At 42.0% G+C, this 14,515-nt stretch overlaps 1 protein-coding gene across 2 annotated transcripts in view; it reads right to left on the reverse strand.

The window, feature by feature from the left end:
- The window catches only part of FBXL7 (F-box and leucine rich repeat protein 7), a 223,354-nt gene continuing 208,839 nt past the window's right edge, over positions 1–14,515 (reverse strand). For both annotated transcript variants that reach the window (XM_066326407.1, XM_066326398.1), the window contains exons 3-4: positions 7,928–8,539; positions 1–3,313 (exon numbers count right to left, since the gene is read on the reverse strand). In XM_066326407.1, the coding sequence (XP_066182504.1) occupies positions 2,577–3,313; positions 7,928–8,525 (1,335 nt within the window). In that variant the 5' untranslated portion in view covers positions 8,526–8,539 and the 3' untranslated portion in view covers positions 1–2,576. The remainder of the gene's footprint in view (positions 3,314–7,927; positions 8,540–14,515) is intronic.

Here is a 14,515-nt window from a genome sequence, read left to right on the forward strand (position 1 = left end):
TTTTTTTATATGTTCTTTTTTTCTTTTACTTACACTTCTAGTTTCCATATGAGGAAAAACAAATTTTAAAGAGAGAGATAGACGAGGTCATAATCCATAATAATTTTTTCCCTCTTTTAATTCACCTACCTGATGGGTTGATATGCTCAATCGCCCACCTACTTTTCGAGTTTTACAAGTATTTAATCTTTTCTTTTTCACTAGCAGTTAATCAGTTAGTGCAAATGACGCTGCATGTTCATCAGTTACCAATATATTGCTTTATTTCTTGGTAGCAAATTAAGGCTTTATAGTGAGATTTGTACAGTACAGGCCAATTTAAACATTAGAAACTTTAAAAACCATGTAGCACTATTCACTCAATTTAACATAGCCAGAAAAGTAGTTTGGTTTTTTTTTTTAATAAACAATTAAATGTTACTAGTGAGGCCTTATATTTCATGAGTGCAAATGGCTCAAAATCCCACCATCCTCAGGGCTCAACATTTAAATTCCTTGAGGCCATTATTACATAAAGGACAAACAGAGAGTATAGCTGGCTCGGATATAATATACTGTATTACTTGCTGGAGAAGAATCTCTTATTTTAGAAATATGGAAAGGAAAACCAAAATGAAATTAACTGTCCAAGGGATGGTATCACATATTAGTCACTGACCAGTAGCAGTAGCAATGACAAATTAATTTTCCATGGCCCTCTTTGCTTTAGTATAACTTAATTTATGATTCAGAGCTGATGCCATCCTGTATATAAAAAAATTCCAAAATTGGAGGAATGTACATAAGTTACAGGAATTTTTGCAGCAGTAGGACACGTTCCCTCTCCAGGGACATGTCCAGGCCATTGCGCCTTTTTTTTTTTTTTCAACTTTAGAGAGTATTGTTACAAATATTTCCTCAGCAGTTACATGTTTTTCTTGAGCATATTGATTTTCACTTCATACCACTGATTTTATTAGTGTTGTCTGGAGATGATGGAACTACTGCTTATGAAAACCAGACACAGTGCTTCCCTTCTTATGAGACACAGCGTTTGAGCTGAGCATATGAATTCACCTGTCAGTCAGGCACAGGGGGCCTGCCTGAAAATATCATCACCCCTCACGTGTCTGGCTTTCAGATCTGAGCATTACATGTGAAAATGCAGAGGAACAGCTGCCAAAAAACTGTGAAGAAACTAACCATGAATCAACCACACACTCTGGGGAAGGAGCCAACAAGATGGGGGACTTCAAAACACTCCTGCTCATGCAAGAGCCAGAGTGACCATGAGAGTACCAGGAGCTGCCAGTGTCACAGGGCAACTCTGCTGCTTAATTCTTTGTTTAATGCAGCTGTATGTCCAGTCTAAGGGAACACACACAGCCAAAGTCTCAAAAAATCTAAATCTAATGTAACACTCCAAGCCCCTCTGTCCCCAGGGGTGTTATCTAAAACCTGGCTAATGTTTTTGAAGATCAGCCATCTATCCTTTGAACTGGAAGGCCACAGAAAAGGGTCAGGTTTCCAAGTGTATTAAGGCACATACTAACTTTACCTCAACACAAGTGCCTGGTTTGCCCAGGGAACATCCACACATCCACTGCAGTGGTGCCACAGCTGCTGAAAAGGTTCAGCAAAGGGACAAAGCCAGATTTTCTGGTGACAGCTGCACAGCACAGCAATTGGGACTCATGTAAGCTGTTCCACAATGCCTCAGAGCCTCTCTGCTGTCCTAGAGTACTATCTCAGCTTGTTGCAGAATTACAGCAGCTTCTCATGCTGGTTTGCTGACTTTTCCTTTTGCCAGGCCACCAATATCTCGTTTGTTCTCCTTCACTCAGGTGAATACATCAATGCTTATCAGAGCCAGAAGTCCCTAACAACTACCAGAGGGTGGTACTACACATGCAAGAAAGGACAAATTTAGAAATGAAGGCAAGTAGTGATGATGCATGAGTGACCTGGAGGTGGGCACCCCCAGAGAATCCATGCACGGGCACAATCTCCAGATTCACTCTGCAGAAGTGCTCAGCAGTGGCCAGCAGGTCTTATTCTGCCTCAAATGAGTATGTTTAAGAACACTACCCAGTATTTCCTGAGGGATTACAATGGATGACTACCAAAAAGAAACTACTTGGAGACAAGAGGATGCTTTACCAGCCATACTGGAAAAAGTTGGGGAACACAGACACAATATTGCATAGTGAGCTTCATGAGCACAGCTAGAATTCAGATGTATTACACAGCTTAGTAGCATTTCCAAAGGAGGGATCATGTGCTATTTCCTTTGGAGGCAGCTACTGTAGCCTGGGACAAGATCATGGCTCTTATGGAAATGACACCCCACCAGGGATGCTGAGCACTCATTGCTTTTGCATTAAGGCAGCCTCTCCACAGAGACCCACGGCACCTTAAAAAGTGATCATACAAAAAGCAAACAAAATAGTCCTCTACAAACCCCTTTTACCCATAAGGTACAATAAAAACTGACTCCCGTGAGCGACAGAAAAGACAGCATTACTGAATATGGGAGCGTGTGTTTACGCATCAGTGTTTTTAATACTGCATTGCAACAACAGGTGTGGGGTGTCCCTTCAGAAGAAAGCAGGGTTGGTGTGCTCTATAATACAGCGCTTGCAATGTCGTTTAACAAACCGCAGAGCATCCACAGAGACCTCGCAGTCCTGCACGTTCAACATCTGCAGGTCAAAACAGTTGGCAGCTACAATCTGCAGGCCCTGCCCAGTGATGCTCTCGCAGGATTTCAGGCTCAGGCGCTTTAAGTTGAAGCAGTTGAGGGCTAGAAACTCCAGGCCGGTGTCTGAGACCAGAGGGCACTTGCCGATGTCGAGCGATTTGAGTTTTGTGCAATTTTTGGCGAGGTACTCCACGCCGTGGTCCGTGATGCCCTCGCAGCCCCGCGCGTTGAGGTAGCGCAGCTTGCTGCAGTACTTGGCGATGTATCGGATGCCCACGTCCGTGATGCGGCCGCAGTGAGCGATGCTCAGGTACCGCAGGCGCGACTCCAGCTTGGCGATCTCCCGCATGCCGAAGTCGCTGACGAAGCGGCAGTCGCTGACGCTCAGCTCCTTGATGGATGTGCAGTAAATCATCAGGTAGCGCAGACCCTCGTCGGTGATGCGGACGCAGCGGCGCAGGTACAGGTGGGTCAGCTGAGTGCAGTGGGCGGCAATGGTGTGCAGTCCCTCGTCCTCCAGGACGAAGCAGTCTGTCATGTCCAAGTAGCGGATGGAGATCTGCTTCCCGTGCAAGGGAGACAGCTTGATGGAGGCTTCGCGAGTCAGACTGATGCACGTTACTTTGGAGCAGCCTAAGCAGAAAAACACAGTGAGGTTAAGGAAGCAGCAAAACCAAGTCACACAGCAGGACCAGAGAGGCGGGTGTGGAATGGTGTACTGGACATGATGAAGGTATCCTCATGTTGCAAGAGTGGAATTGCCCTGACCGACTGCTCTGATTTGTTGTGCTGGGTCCCCACACCAGAGGAAACAAGAAAGTCCACTGGAGTCAGTGAGGTTGCTTTGAGACTGTGAGCCCTGCAAAGCAATAGACTGATTTTGTCCATATCCCAGATGTAAAATGGTGGCCCTGGGTCTATCTGGGGACAGCCTATGACCTGTCACTGCAATATAAACCCAGTGACAGTTAGAGAAAAGGATACTACGTGACAACCAATGCAGTTTTTTGACCAGTCTCATTGCTGACTGCCTGAATTTGCAAACCAACATCAGAGGCTCTTTCACCATCCAAACTCATCATAGAAAACACAACCCTGCTCCCTTTCTCCCCCTCCCCTGCCCCAAGCATTTGGAGAACAGATGTGAATCCAGCCCCAAGCCTGCAATGCGGGAAGGATGAAAAACTATGGCACAACTGTGTGCTTGCAGAAGGGTGGAGATTTGGATAACCTAAAGAGAATGGGGAGATTCAGTAGGAGCCAACAGACTGGTAAGGGCATACGAGGATACAGACGGACAAAGAAAAGGATTGTATCCAATGAGAAAGTCTGGCCATGAATGGAGGTAACTAGACTAGAGGAGAAACACCAGACCTTGCAAGGAAGGACAAAGAACTAGATTAAAGGGAAAAATACACACAGACTTTCCCCATTTTTAACCTCCACTCATTGCATGGCGGAGAGCAAAAGCTTTTTTTGGAAAGTGTGGTTTCTGCTGCACTGCAAACTGGCAGTCTCAAGCTTCTTAGGGAAATTCTTAAGCTGTGCCAAGTTCAGCTGGGCACTTTGTATTAGCATAGCTAGAAACAGCTGCAAGAAGGGAGAGTTTACCCATTAGTGATTAAAGCCCAACAGTTTAAGTCATAAATGGCTACTCAGAGAAATTCTGCAGGTTATGCCCCCAGGTAGAAAAAAAAAGATGTTTTCTGTATTGCTGGTACACTAGCTAAGCAGTATGAAATGACTTATAAAAAATTAAAACCTTAGAGCTCCATGTATTAGAAGTCCTGCAGAAATACTGTGGTGTGGAATTAAAGAGCACGATGTACAGAGACTGCCTCAAAAACATACACGACCCAAAGCTGCATCACTTGCTATCAGAGGTTGTCATTCAGAGGCTTAGTGGAAGGTATGAATATGCTTCAGTTCTTAAAAGCAAAAAAAACCCCGCAAAAAACCAAAACCAAAAAACACCTGAGATAACCATGTGGACTGGCACAAATGCTGTAAGAAGTGTAGGATGTGGACTTGAAACACTTTGCCATCTGCACCTAGATTTCTATATATATCATCTAAGTTTATGCTGGCTCTTTAATTTGGGTTTCAAATTTAGTTGAACCGATGCAAAGTTTACCTCAGGCCTCACACAATTAAATGGGCAAATTGCCCACAGATGATGCAGAAGCAGGACCTTGAAGTATAACACTGTTATACTTCAACAAACATCTTAAAACTGGATGCTATTTTCTCTTCAGACTGTTTTAGATCCGTCTATGCTCTGGAGCAATCTCTGGAAAACACTTTTGCCTTCAGGTAAGTACTGTGTACACACCTAGTAACACAAAGGATTCTTCTAAAACGAAACAGTGCAATACTAATGGTGTAAAAAATACACCACCACTACATTCTTTGAAGTAGGTGATACAAAATGCATGAAAGGAGTTTCACAGAAGAAGCTGGCACCTAGGCAGAGTTCTGCTGCACCTGACATAGCTGCTGCTGTTGCATTTGGCTGATTGCTGAGGTTGCTGGATTAAGAAGTCAGTCTGGATATTTTATATTCTGACCAGAATTCAATTTTAAATCTGGCTCAGTGAGAATGATGCATCCACAAGGCCAAGGAGAACATTCTGTCTGCTGAGAGTCCAAGAAGGCTTAATGATGGTAATTAGAAAGTGAATGGGTCAGAAGTCTCACAGCAGGGCTGGAGTCACATATATCAGTTGTGTGATCACTGTTTTGTCAAGCTCAGCATTGCCATGTCTAGTTACTTTGGCTACACTGTAAAACATTTCATGGGAAGGATATTCAAAACTGTTTCACCAGAAAAGAGTCCACGCTGATATAGAACTGGCTGACTTTTAGGCAAAATGACAGGTTCCTGGGTCCACAACAATTTTTCTGTCCTAAATAATACAGAATGTGAAAATAAAGCTCTTGTAACAGGATTTTCCATAAAGTAAGTATAACTGATTTCTAAAAGGGAGGAGAAACGTCCAAACAGACTGAAAAACATATTGGCTAGAGTGTTAGATAATAACTTGCAGTCAAGCTCAACCAACATCTAGCAATATCTCAGACCTGCCCACAAAGTGGATGCTGACAGTGACAGAACTTACATTGTGGAAAGCTCCTAAAGTTAATACAAACATCTGGTTTTGACATTAAAGATTTTGGTTAGTTTTTTGCTGCCAAGTAGCCATCCAAGGGGAAAAAGGATTCAACTAGATGTACAAATGTGAACTGGGGTTTAATTAACTAGCAACTAGCATCACCCCCCAATACACACCCCCACGTCCTCTTGCTAAGTATGGAACCAAACCAGTGAAACACTTCAGTCCTGAGAACTGCTTGAGCATGTAGGTGCAAGGCTTGTCCTCGTAACTACAGAGAGAAGCAGGGAAAAATGGAATCCTCTTTCCAAAACATGCTCCAAAATTACCCAGATCAGAATGAAAAAAGTGGACTCAAAACAAGAGCCTGGAGACTGATTATCCTCAATTCACATGGTACATGCAGCAAAAGCAACATCCAAACCCAAATACCCTGACTTCTGAGCATATTCAAAAGCAGGATTTTCCTCTCACATGCTCCAAATAGAAAAAACAACTTAGGAAAAAAAGAAATTAAAATTACTTTCCTATCTCACTGATGAGATGAAATTTAAGGAAAACAGGTATTATATTTGCCCCCTGCACACTTTATACAAAACTGAAGAGCTCTTAGGGACAGACAGACCCTCTTCTGGGGGGGGTTGGGAAAACCATGAATGAAGATAAATCCCAAAAGAACCTATTTCAAGACCAGGTATAATTTTTCCTTTTCCCTGCCTTCAAAAATGTCATCTTTGTTCTATAGCACATGGATAAATAAGAACTGTGGATCAAAGCATTTTCAACACCTATAAGCCCCCAGTTACACTCAGGGTGTCAGCTTCAAGGCTCTAGGTACATACATTTTCTCCTGGCACTGGAGATGCTTCAACCTGAATGTGTGATTAGTAATCCAGAACTAATGCCAGTGCATACCAACAACAAGTCATTAATATACAAGGTCACTGTGAATAGACTCCTGTGGAGTTCCATAGACTCCTGATTACCTTGTGGTTTCCAAAAGCACTCACAAAAGGGGCAAGTTTAAATTTAGCAAAATTCTGTTTTACTGATACTTGTTTTGATGTCTTCTATGACATTCTGCCATCCTATCCTGCCTGGATAAATCAGCTTAAAATAAAAAGGCAGAGAAAAGAATGAACATCAGTGTACACCAACCAGACAGGTAGCCTTGGAAAAAGCATCTGGTACCAGTGACTCGATAGCATAACTTTCTATCTCCTGTTGTTTAATCCCCTGTCTTCATCCTCTGCTTGTTGCCACTGGTACCTCTGCAATGGCAAATCTGGTTCGGCTGATTTATGATGGCATTAGACTGATAACAGATGAGATCACAAAGTAAATGTTGAGCAGCAAATTTACTTCAGTGCTCTGCTTGGCTGCATCCTTTCTATTAAGTGCCAACCTATTTGCAGGGAGGAAATTCTATGCAGCTGACCTTGGGAAAAAACATCTTGTTTCCCCAGAGCAGGCTTGAAGAAAATTGTCTAAAACATTTCTGCTGATCTACATGGCTGCAATGGCAGCTTTAAAAAAAAAAAAAAAAAAAAAAAAAAAAAAAAAAAAAAAAAAAAAAAAAAAGAAAGGGAAGAAAAGAGAAAAGAAGTTCAAGCTGGCTAAGTCTTGTAAAAATAGCAACGGATAGAAGGAGACCTTGAAGTTTAGCTCAGGATGACAATGGATATTAATACCCAGAAAAAAAGCCTAGCACTTATTCTGAGCTCCTCCTCAAGTCACTTACCAGACTACAGATGTATTCATTACCTATATATAATCTACATATACATGTGTGTCGAAAAGAGAAGACAAATTTTGCTGAAGTAACTAGGCTTTACCCCATAATGTAGCACTGACTGCAACATGGCCCCTTCTATGGGCGCTTTGTGTAAAAATCTGTAATAACTTCTTGTGCCATTTGAACAGGCCATCCCTGTCTCACTTCTGTAGGAAGAGGCCTGGCCCCTCCAGAGGTGCTGCTGGCATTTGGGGCACTGAGATTTTAGTGGTCCCTGTCTCACAGGTGCTGTGTTAGGAGACTGGCATTCCTACTTTGAAAGACAGCACAGAAAACATAAGCATGCAGTTATGGAGTTTGACGAACATCAAGCATCTGTATTGGAAGATTCCCTGTTACCTGACACATCCAGGTGTTCCAGGTTTGGGCACAGTGACACGACATCGAAGACTGCCTCATTGGAGATGTTGTAACAGCCAGACACCTCCAGCCTCCGCAGCTCTGGGCAGCACTGGGCAATGGTGTAGAGTCCTCTGTCTGTGAGCCGCCTGCAGCCACTAACAATTACCGTCTCCAACATGAGACATACGTTGGGAGTGTCCTGACAAAGCCTCCGGGTCAGCACTTTGAGAGCCCTGTCCACGTTGATTGTCTCGCCGGTCAGGCGAATAGTCCTCCAAAGGCGCGGGTCCCAGGCCAGGTTGTACCAGCGGCGGCACACGCGGGCACAGCGGCACAGCTGGTTGGTGGGCAGGAAGGAGAAGATCTGGATCATGGAGTGGTCGGGCAGGCGGTCTATGTGGGCCTGCTCCTTCTGGTGCTTGGATGCCAGCCGGATGAGGGGATGGGTGAGACGGGTTGGGGGCGGTGAATGCACCATGGCCACGGTTTCCCCGGTGACTGAGGATGAAGATGTCGACGAACCTCTGCCATTTTGGAACCCAGGGGAATTGGGCGGAAATATTAATGCTGGACTGGGTGTGCTGAGCGTACGCATGCTCAGGTCGGAATCTGGAAGATAGAACACACAATTTCAATGAGCACTGGGCAGACACAGAGCCCTCTGCACTGTGCAGCACCCTGCTAGCCCATTTGCTGATGGAGTATGATGGACATCGGGGTTTGTTGGGGGTTAAGCAGTCACTTCCGCCAGTTGGAGCGAGAAAACATATTTAACATATTTCAAAAGCCATGTCAGCAAAGGAGATGATGCAGTCTGAGTCCTAAAGAGGAGACAGCAGAGGAAGGATTTTTTTAAAATCCAAGTAATTTAATTCTTTATACTCTTAATTAAATACTGTAAGGAATTATTATGTTTGGGTCACAGGCTTTTTTTTTTTGGCAGAAGGTAACTGCCCTTAACTTTGGCAGAGCTGTGAGCTCTTAAGGGCACAGAATACTGTGGTCCTTTACCTGTCAGCTCCTTCAGCCATTGAGCAGGAAGCCATAAAAGAGCTCACATGACAAATGCTGCTTCCTTCACCAAATCTGGGCAGATGGGAAAAGCTCAACTCCATACACTTTTTTTCAATGTGTCATCAGAGAAGTTAATTTTTCAGTGATGCAAACTTAGAAGTTCAACCGAGAGCCCAGTGACTAGTTCTTCACGTGCACACAGAAAACACTCCTTTCCAATGGACTGAAGTAAACTTCAGTTGAATTGGAAAAAAAAAGAAAAAAAGCCCAGAAGAGTAACTGATGAAGTAACTGGAAACTTTTTGGAGAATTGTTATACAATATTTACACACTTATTGCTAGGGCTATTTGTCACTCTGGAAGCAGTCAACTCAAGTCCCCTCCCCAAAACAATTTGCTACTTCTTTGCTTTCTTTAGTTCATCTTAGTGACAAAAATCAGGCACAAAAATTGAGCTATTTCGCTACTAAGAAAGGTTACCTTTGCTGTAAGATTATTTCAACTGTTTCCCCTGTGTGCTGACATTGCTTACAAGTTATTTCCACTCCTGCTCCCAGTTTCTCCATGCAAACCAAGTAAAAGACTGGAAGACAACTAAGACACAACTTTGATAGGCAAGCAAATACCATGGGCAATACATTTAGAGACTCAGAGGATATTTTAGCAGTATGCTACACAAGACACAACCAGTGTGTGAGAGATGCATGCTGCTGCTGAGCACAGTCCCTCCACCTCAGTACTGATCTCAAGAGAAATTCTTTATAAAGGAAAGTACCACCCAGAAATGAATATAGTAACCACAATTTAGAGTTTCACAGATAGACAATGTTTTTAGAGGACCAAGCTTTTCTCCACATCACATCTGCTGTCACATCAGTGTTCAGGCCTTTCAGGGAAGTGTACAAAGGCAGCCCCTTAAGTACTGACTTAATACTGACTCTGCAGCTGTATGACTGTGACAGCACAGATAAGGGCTAAGCAAGATTCAGCCAGAAATACTCATACTCAACAAACATGTCCACACCTGGATTTGGGCAAAGTTTTTAAATTAAGTACGGTTTGGGTGAATTTGATTGTTACACATAAACTTCCTGGCAAGCTTTTACTTGGCCCAGCACACGACTGCTCTGATCTCACTACCTACAACAGCAACCACAGGCCTGTATTTTCACAGTGTGTCTGCAAGGGAGAGAGGTACAAATATTTAGCTGAAGAACCCGACACAAAGCCAAATGGGTTGCTCAAGATCACCTAGCTGAGTTGCAGAGAGATCAAAATCATTTTCTCACACCATGGAGGAAAAACTTACACTACCCAGCTCCTTCCCTTTTTCTCTCCTGCATCTTGTTTTACTTAGAAACTCACTGTTTCAGCAAATGAAAGGAAAGAACATTTCCCCCAAGGCTTCTGAGTCCGTGTTATGGCTATGCGGTCCTAACACAGGGATTTGTGTATTTATGAGCACGAACAGTATCTTCATGCTGAGTGGGTTTTGCAGACACCCTGCTCCCTTTGAGATGTCCTAATACCCCCCTGGCAGATACTGCAAATAATTGCATTGAGGAGTGTTATTTGTAAGCATCTGGTATATGCTGGTATTTTAAAAATGAGATTTACAGCTGGAGAGAAAAATCCAACCAGCAGCAGCCAGGCTCCTGCAGACAAGCACTGACTCCACAGGCCTCTTAGGCAACAGTCACCAAGATTAATTTTTGCAAGGACTTACCATATGTTTGACCTCCCTCACATTATCACCAAAACCAGTGACAGCGCCTGAAGCTAAACATGTGCAGAATATGTGGCAAAACCTTTACTTTTTGCTCCTTTTTTTGAGATTTTAATAAAAGAATGTTTCTAATATAAAAAATACACACTTTTTTCCAAGTGGTGGATGTATCCTCTACTATTGCATGTATTTGATACTGTCAATTCCTTTCTTTTTACTTTTTCATTTGCTTTGGACCTTTTCTTAGTTGATTGTTGGTTACTTGTTTTACACAGAGGAGAACAAAAAGGAAAACAAAATTATATAAATAAAAAAACACAGAACAAATACTTGTTTCTATTCCACAAAATAGAATTATAATCAAAAGCAAAATTTTAAATTATTTAAATCAGCTTTTAACAATTTTTTAGTCCTGTGAGAATGAGTACCTTCTGCAAGACACAGTGTGTTTGTAAAACATACATTTTTAGTCAGTTATCGTTAAAAACACGTTAAAATTTCTGCAGGGCTACAGTCTTCATTAGTTTCCATTCTACTTAAGCATAAAAAAGCTTTTCATGCTCCATGATTCTCCCCCCTTCCCCTGGAGAGCAATGCTCCAAGCTAATACGGCTAATCTCCACTGCTTTTGGATCAGAAGTGGCATTCCTTCATCACTCCTGGGCACCGTGAATAATCAATACCTTAGACATTCTGAATTACAAATATGTGTTTTTTAACTTAGATTTCGAGCTAAGAAAGGCCTGACCTTCTGTTTTATGTGTATACTCCGTGCTTTGTGCTCTCTTAATTTTCTCATTAGTATGGCAGTTCCAGATGTGCATCCTGTATTTCCTTTCCCTTCAGTCCTAAAGGTGCATCATGTGAGACTTGCTCCCTTCATCCTCGGGGCATGGACTTCCAGACAGACACATACACGTGCACCCTGCCTCCTCTCCACAAAGTACAGTGTGAAGAAGACAGTAGTGTTGTTATTGTGTTTAAAAAAAGGGAATTGCGAGCACATTATTGCTCTGCTGAGCCCGTAATGCAATATGCTCTCAGACAGGAATTTACAGGAATTTTGCTGGTAGCTCAGCTGAACTCCACACAGAGGTATTCCTGCTTACTGTTAGCTGTACACCCCTCAGGGAAAAAAAAAAAAAAAAAAAAAAAAAAAAAAAAAAAAAAAAAAAAAAAAAAAAAAAGAGAGAGAGAGAGAGAGAGAGGTGAGTCTAAAAGCCTTATTGCCAGGAAAAACTTGGAAAGTTTTTTTGTAGCATTTAAAATTTCAGCAAAACACTTGGTCTACTGTACATTTTCCAGGCTTTTCTAATGTTGTTGGGAGGGGCTTCCTACAGCACTATCTCAGCCTCTAGGAGTTTCCTCCAAATTTTGTTCTTCACCATTTATTGAGCGCTAGCCAACAGGCTGGGGCAGTCTGAGAAAGAGCAACTTAATGACAACAACATTAATAAACACAACCCTGCAAAAGTACTAATGAAGTTGCTGATTACAATTCTCAATACACATCTTTATACACCCATGCCCTATACAAGCATTTATCTTGTACACTCCATTGTTTACAAGCCAGAAATGCAACTTAAATTTTGGTGATCTTAGAAAGTAAAAGCAAATTAGAAAGCAACCCTGCACTTCCCTCTTTACAACCTCTTTTGCCCATTTGCCTCCAATCTTCTCTGTAAGATGCCTTTTATTAAAGCTTTGATCAAGCTCTGAAAGTTGTTTGTTGGTGTAAGACAAAATTTCTTAACAATCTTTAAAAAAACCTCAAAAGATGTGTGCCAGAAACAGAACCATTAAAAGCTGACACAGAGGGAGAAAATGCACTAGAGGGAGTTTTCTTATTCCACTAGGAATCTGGTTTATTTCAAAGGATTCTTTCACCCCAGTTTGTTTCCCAATTAATACATACATCTGGGAACAAAAAAACCTTTAAATATATAAGCTTTAAGCCAAGATCTAGTTTCCATTCCTTCTGGCATTGACAATAATATGCAGTCTCTGATTTCAGAACCAGAGAGAGAAAACAACGTTGTATTTCCATTACTCCAGCAATGCACACTAACACAGGACACTCGATGTTCAGATCCCAGTGTGGACTTTTTAAGATTGAACCATTTTCCATGCTTAAAGCATGACTCCATTCATTCACACCTTCCACTATGGTATTGTGAATGAGTCTTTTTTGAAATTAATACTATACTGAGTTATTCAAGCTAACAAAATTAAAACTAAAATTTTGCAAATATCAATCAAACTTCATATTCTTATCTGACAATTGAAAAGAATCCTCCATGTTGATCTCCTGTCACCACTGATGTTTTTAGCAAAACTAAGGCAAGAAATAAACCAAACTGTGTTCAAGCTCTGAAACAGTCAGTATAGCAGAGAAAAATAAAAAGCAATTGTCATTTTTGTAAACATTAGCTGCAGAGTAATGTGCACAAAGAAGCATTTACACAGAGAGCCAAAGCCTCACTGATTTAGCGTCTCTTCAGTAAGTATTGTGTAGATGTTAGGTATTTTACTAAGTGCAATGTGCTCATAGACTTCACATTTTTACCACAGTACCATTAACCTCAGGCATGCCAAGTTAGTATTCCTTTTCCAGAGACTGGAGAAAATGGGAACTTAATGGTTGTAGCAGCTCCAATCAATGGTGCAAAGGGGAACAGAGGCTTCTACAGGGGTTACAACATGGGCTGATTCAAGGAGACCCTTGTGAATTTGACAGGCAGATTTCAAATATGGCTCTGTGCCCTCAGATGTGGGAAAATGTGTTAGCTAGGACAGCAGGGTATAACACAGCCATGTTCTTTCCAAGGCCCTGGGTATGGACAAAGTTCCAGAAACAGCGATACCAAAAAAAAAAAAAAAAAAAAAAAAAAAAAAAAAAAAAAAAAAAAGGCGTCTTCCACATGGCAAACATCCTCAGGCATTTTCAGGCATTTCTGTCAGGATAAGTTACCCTACTGACCTCAGTTCCTCCCAGTCCCAGGAGGATGAGAGGAACTGGAGAGCCTGAGATAGCAGAGGCAGCTGGAACAAAACACATGCAAACTTGTATGGGGCTGCAGCAGTCAAGAATGCCAGAAGGAAAGGGTTGCCCAGTGGAGATACCTACATGATTTTGCAGCCTTTTACAATGAAGAACATACAGAATGAGTTGGATGAGCTCTCTCATCTCTCTCCAAGAACACTAAGTACACCTAAGCCATCTCTGATGTGCACATCTGCCCTGTTTTTAACTGCTAGGGGTACCTTTTACTCAGTTCACTGAGGTGCCTGTTCCAGTGTTGCCACTGTATCAAGCTTCTAAATTTTTCTTCTTATTTGGCTCATACAAGAAGCTGTTTCTTGCCCCTCTCCTTGGGCTTTTGAAGAATGTGAAGTCTTCACTCTCCCTGTAAGGATTTCTTACATGCATTTGCCTTTCTTTTTATTAGTCATGTTACTAATATTCCCAGTATCTTCTATCTTTTCCTTTACATTTTGTCCTGTGTGTTTTTCTCTTAAAGAGCAATGCTCTGAACTGAGCACCACGCACCACCCAACCTCACCAGCAGTGGTGAAAATGGAGTCCTTTGCACCCATATTTCATGGAAGCCAGATTTGCAACCTTCCAGATTTCAACAGTCTCAGAAGGCTGACGTATTTTCACTATGTGACTCAGGATAATGCTGGGATTCTCATGAGCCATACAACACCTAGATATTTATTTTTCTCATCCATGCTTATAGAATCCATTCATCTTCCCTACACACCTGTCTCCTTAGAGAATGCTGTTTTCTCTCTCCTAATCTACTTTTTCAAGAGCATTTTGAGTACTGAGCAACCTTCTC

This window comes from Sylvia atricapilla, chromosome 1 (genome assembly GCF_009819655.1).
Source record: "Sylvia atricapilla isolate bSylAtr1 chromosome 1, bSylAtr1.pri, whole genome shotgun sequence".
In the NCBI taxonomy this organism is placed as follows: domain Eukaryota; kingdom Metazoa; phylum Chordata; class Aves; order Passeriformes; family Sylviidae; genus Sylvia; species Sylvia atricapilla.